We start from the raw sequence: 6000 nt of genomic DNA, 5'->3' as shown, positions 1-6000 counted from the left end.
TACTTTAGGCATGTAATTTGTATACTAAATATATCTCACCAAAATATATCTCTTGTAAGGAAAACTATCTAACATATATCAACCCTGAAATCTCCCCTGGGTCTTCTGCAAAACCATGGGTTTCAGTTATGATTCCTGAAGGTTAAAATAATCCTTCCTCATTTGTAAGCCACCTAATCCTCTGTGTTTTACTCTGCTTCTTTGCAACACTAAACCAGCTTTGTTTCATTGAAGTGCAGGATTTGTAAATAACTAATTATAGCCCTGTTTTTTTCCCTTGAAGCATTCACATTTGGCACCTGAGAGAACAAGCCCGTTTCAGCTAGCAGACAGTTCAGGGGAAGCACTGGACTTGGTCTCAAAACAGTAGGGTACAGCTGACGAGCTCTCTTGGACCACTTCACCCCCTGCTCTCAGAACAGCAATCAGATGAGCCAGAGGGCAACTTTAGGAAAATATTTTTCTCTAGTAGCAGTAACATCTGTCTCCTTGGCAGCCTGCACTGGCAGTTGTGTTGGAAGCTGTGGGTTTGCCCCTGGCCCTGCCATGTATTTACATTGCTGAGAGGTTATCCTGAGCTCTGCTGGATCCTGTTACCTGATTTTCTTTTGTTCTGTCATTTTTCCTCCCTGATGCTTTGGCTGTTTAACTCTTTATGTACATGTAAAGTGAAAATTACATGTGCAGTATGAGATCAGAGGTATTAATTTGAAAGTATTAAGTGGTAAATCTCTTTCTGATTTAGAGAGTCAGGTTTTCTGATCTGTTTTAGCTGTATTTATTTGGCTTCAGCCTAGGCAATTTCATCATTGCTGTCTGAGCTTTTGAAGGTGCTGTTCTCTACACTTCTGTCTTCTGCTCATATCAAACTCTTTTTGGTGCTCATATTTCTCCTGCATTTTACTCTCCCCTCCTCTTCTGAGTAACTGATTTTTTGACTGATGCTTCATTTCAGTGGAATGATGATATTATAAAGACAATTATAAAGTATTCAGCACGGGCATATCAATATTTATTGAAATACTGAAAAAAAAAATTCCACTGGTGATGAGAAACTCTTGGCAAGAACTGACATGACAATATGTATTTCATTGATACAGTAAGAGAACTTCAACTTCAACAAGTAACTCACTGCACATTCTAAGAGTTGCATGGATTTAAATCCAAGGCAGCTGCAGAACATCTGTAATACAAATAATCAGACTTTACAGATTGTCTGTTTACAAACACAGAACAACTATAATAAACCAGCCAAAGCCAAACCTTTTGAATTTTAGTCTGCTTTTACTAATATATCCTGTAATCAATAAGGCAGTCAGAAGAAAATGCTTGGTTACAAAGTAGTTAACAATTAACATGAGCGGTGGTGTTTTGTGATTTGGTTTTTTTTGTTCGTGTACTTTGGGCAATATGATGAGATTCTTGGAACCCCGGGCAAATATATGTTACATTATCTGAAGCCATTTCCATTAACGTAAATTGTTCCTTTCTTCTACATTCTTATTTTTATCCTTCTGTCCTGTATGTGGATAATGGTGCTCTGAATAGTTAGCAAAATGTTTTTCATCTTTTTTTCTCAATATTCAGTGAGATTCACTGTAGCATTTCAACAGGAAAAAAAAAAGAAAATACAGAATGCAAACACTTGAATTAATGCTTTGCTTTTCTTTCAGAAAGGAGAGAATGACCACACTTATCTTGTTCGTGTATTTCACAGCCACCGTCAGTCAGCACCCACACTTTACTGTTAATTTTGTTTGTTTGAGGGAGAACACTGGTATTTAAATAATGCTTCCATCTGCCCTGCATGCTGAGGGGGCTGTGCTGGTGGGCTGTAGGACAGTACGTGTGTGCTGTGGTACAAGGCAGGCATGTAGCAGTTGCAGACGCTTGGCTTTGCTGTGTTGGTACCCTATGCATGGACAGAATATTAGAGCTGATTAATACAGGCAATTAAAACAGTGTGCTTTGTACTAATGCAGATGTAATAGCTGATGTCTTTGGTATACAATGTATGAATGATTGGACAAAAGTGAGAGAAATGCACCTTTTCAAGTTCACATGAAACAGAAAAAGTTATAACTCACATAATTTACAATAGATTTAAATAAACTACATTTAGGATTATGAAGATTTACAGACATTTAATCAAGTGAATGATTTTAATTTGTAAAGACCCTTCTGTGTCCCTGAACTATGTTCCACTAACTTGAAGACATGCTACAGTAAACACATATATTTGGCTTCTTCATTCTGGCTATATCTTATATAAAGATGAAACCAAAGAACAATAAATTAGCATCATAATTGTCTACAGTGAAAACTATCATATACAATATAAATAAACTATTCAAAAGCCAGCAATCTTCATGAAAAAAATTAAAGTATTAGGATTTTATACAGTTTCTACAAGTGATTGTGCAGCCAATAATCTCAAAAATTAAAGTCAAAATGAAATACCCCTATTGATTTTAGTGTCTCACGACATACAGTAATTAAGTACTGGTAAAATAATTACCAATTTAAAAGAAATAATAAGGAAATCACTGCTCTGCAATTTTATCACAGTTTTTTCCCCACAGGACCTAAATAATGTAAACACTATGTTTTTGTTAATGTTAGAGATTAATACTTTATTTTGAAATGTATGTTGATCTACACCTGCACAGTTACCTTTAAGGGTAATGAAATAAGGCAAGACTTATAACTGTGGCACTACATGTTAATACTGATATCTCATTTGGACAGAGAGAGAAGTGTTTGTTCTTTTCTAATATTTGTTCTGCAGCAGACTTTGGCCTACATAGACACAGCAGTATCACTCTTCTTTCTTTGTGTAAAATATGTGTATTACCTAACTTTAAGACCAGAAAGTTTCATTAGATCTCGGATGTTTGAGTTGAAATTTAGTTTCCAAATTACTGGCAATTTTAAAGACGATTTCTTAATCGCTCCATGGCATCATCAGGTCGTACAATTCACTTGTCACTTCTTTTATCACAAAATTCCTTTAAAAAAAATTATTTTTGTTTTTTTAACATCAGTATTTGGTGCCCTAATTTCTGTTTTCTTGTCAAAGATGTGTTGTTTGGGATGGCTAAAATATCTCCATTTCCTTTATTTGGAAGCAGCCACGAAGATATAGTGGAGCCATCTTTTAGTGCTGTCGTGGTTGAGTTTGCAGTTGAATTGGCTAATTTACTTTGGAATATTTCCATAGCTACTTAACAGCTATCTGATAAGAGCAGTAGAAGAGGAATACTGCCTGGTAGAACAACATGAACACATGACAAAACAAACTTCAGAACACAGTTAAGAATGCCAAGCTAACTGGATAACAGACTCTTCCTAGGAGCGGTTTGCAGGCCCCAGAGACCGACAGTCAGAGCCAGTCTCTGAGGGTTTGGTGGCCACAGCACACAGCGCGTGGCCTAGGCCAGCTCTCTCTTACAGCTTGTTGAATGGATGCCACATCATTTAGCACAGAAGTAAGTGTTGGGTCCTTGTAAGGATGACAGAAGATGCTAGAGATGCAGTTTTGCATCTGTTGTAACTGTTTTACGAGTCCTCTATGCAGTGAAGGAATTTAGTGCACTCAAATTCCCCACCATCTTAGCTCAATAGCACAGATCAGTTTTTTTTCACCTAGGTTTCTTCATATTGGCAATCAGCAGAGTTAAATATACAAGGATCATTCTGTCCTTTTTCATGTTGACATTGGTGATGGTATCCACTTGGTAAGTTCACTCCAGTATAAAGTCCTATATAGATTCCTTTGGGGATGTGTAGCATATGATTCACAGTTTGCAGTACAAATACCCTGATACATCACTTATTTACTATTAGTATTTGATTATTATACCATTTTGCAAAGTCTTAAAACCACATTTTAATTAGTGTTGCTTGGAGCAGTTCAGAATAATTTTTTTCCTTGAAAGCAGAAGCTCTAATGGGTATAATTTATGCTCTCTTTGCATGCAGCATCTCAATGAGAAGGTTATTACACGGCACATCCCCGTTCAGGTGTTTGTAATAGAGGTATTCTTCGGCCTGCATACTGATGGCCCGGATTTCTGGTAGTCGCAGGAGGAGCTGCCCAAATTTGTCTGTTTGCTGGGGGTAATTACACATTGTGTAGTCCAGCAGAGCAGCATTCACTTGTTCCTGAACACCTTCCACAAGCTGGAAGTTCTCGAGATTTTTGACATCTGAATGATAACAAAAAAAAAAAAAGGTAATAATTCAGTTGCATTTTAATTCCTGTTTATGAAGGCAGTGTTTCACTAAATGGATGTATTTTTTTTGCCTCCTGACAAAAGCATACTTTACAAGCTGCTGAATATTCAGTGAACCCTTTTGCCAACTTTCCTGGGAAAACGATCACAAAAGAGCTTTAGTAGAGTGTCTTGTTGAAATTCTGCATATACCTCAAATCAATTAGACACCAATGGAGTCTGAGCAAGGTCAGCTCTTTTCATAGCTAACAAAAAGAAAGGTTGAGGATTCCTAAAGTAGAAGACCATAATATATTGCTAGCAAATGAGTCCCAAGAGGAAGCCCTATCTTTAACCTACTATGTTACACAATTCATATAATTCTGTATTAATTTTTCTGACCCAAGGTGAAATCTGTGTCCAGGGTATGATGTAGTTAATTCTAATAAAAAGTGACAGCGTTCTTGTTTCTGTTTGACATTTTCTAAATGATTCTGAAAGCCTTTGACTTGTCTAGCCTATGTTAATGAACCATCTGGTACACTCCAGTGACTGCCAAAATAATATTCCCTACTAGAAACTCTCTAAAATATATATTTCACTGACTAATGATCTTTATAAAATGAAATCATTGTCCTTTGGGTGGAATACTAGATAAGAATGGTGCCCTTTAACCTGCATATGGTTTCTGAAATCCAACACTGATTTTTTTTTTTCTGGTATTGGACAACGGGGCATTTACATCAGCACAGCAGGTACAGTTTGTTCACTCTGCCTCTGTTTGATTATCTTCTGTTCCTATACAGCAAGTTCAAGCTCTGGAAATGCTGGTCAGAGATAAATGCCAGTATATTATCTCCTCATTGTTTGCTCCCCTGTGTAAAAGTCACTCAGATAGAATTGTCTTTTAACATGTCTGGTGAATGTAGAAGTTATTCTAAAGCTTGCAAATTAGAGTGGTGCTCTAATGCAGGAAGAGGGAACTGATCAAAGTGCACTTGCTGGGAGATCTTATTTTGGTTGGTGTTTGATCATTTTTACCATCAGTAGAGTACTGTAGGACTTTCTTGTAAGGCTAAAGCATGGTGCTATTGGGCATAACTATACTGCTAATTCACTTTGTATAGACAGATCTGTTCATCTATGGATATTCTCGGAGCACAGGAGATGGAGAATTTGGCAGAATTTGGTTCATTGTAAATGCCAGCCTTTGATTGTGGGGAAATGAGTGTTTTCCTTTGCAAAACAGGAACACACATTGGTCACCCGATCCATCAGGAGCTTGGGAGGCTGTGTAAATTGGGTCTCACTGCACCTTCTCCTATAAGTGCTTTAAACAGAGCAAATACTGGTTCCTGCACATAACTTCGTGCTGGAACATGAGGGAAGTGGCTGGAGGAGGCAAACATTGTCTTTAGAACAAGAGGATAGGAAAGATGCCAAGGGTCCCGGTGGCAGCCGGCGGCAGCACGCACAGCCTCCAGAACCCAAGGCTTTGAGCAAGAGTCCCTCTGGAATGTGCTGGCTGCCAGCTGCATGCCGGGTTCCCTCCTGCATGAGCCGGGGCAAGTGTTTCCTGCTGTGGTTGTTATTGCCTGCCTCTTTCCTGTCCCAGTTTCACTGTGGAAATGAAGCAAGCGACTCCTGAATTTGTGCTGCTTGTTTGGGAACTGGGGACGTAACATGCACCAGGATTTTGGTAGCTGATTTAAGGAACTTGCCAGTAATACTTAAATTATGGTGTCTGTCCAGCAAGAATCATCTGAACTTTACATTATCCCGAGTG

The 6000-nt window shown here is 38.1% G+C and overlaps 1 protein-coding gene across 3 annotated transcripts in view; it reads right to left on the bottom strand.

Moving 5' to 3' along the window:
* Positions 1-983: 983 nt before the first annotated feature.
* Positions 984-6000, bottom strand: part of NR5A2 (nuclear receptor subfamily 5 group A member 2) — an 87702-nt gene continuing 82685 nt past the window's right edge. For 2 of the 3 annotated variants that reach the window (XM_032118139.1, XM_032118140.1), the window contains one exon: positions 3961-4208. In XM_032118139.1, coding sequence (XP_031974030.1) covers positions 3961-4208 — 248 coding nt within the window. Of the gene's footprint in view, positions 4209-6000 lie in introns of all 3 variants that reach the window. The other variant, XM_032118138.1, reaches the window with a different exon arrangement.

The sequence above is a fragment of the Corvus moneduloides genome, chromosome 9 (assembly GCF_009650955.1).
Source record: "Corvus moneduloides isolate bCorMon1 chromosome 9, bCorMon1.pri, whole genome shotgun sequence".
Classification (NCBI taxonomy): Eukaryota; Metazoa; Chordata; class Aves; order Passeriformes; family Corvidae; genus Corvus; species Corvus moneduloides.
The sequence above is the reverse complement of the archived record's forward strand: the minus strand, read 5'-3'. Positions and strand labels throughout refer to the sequence as shown.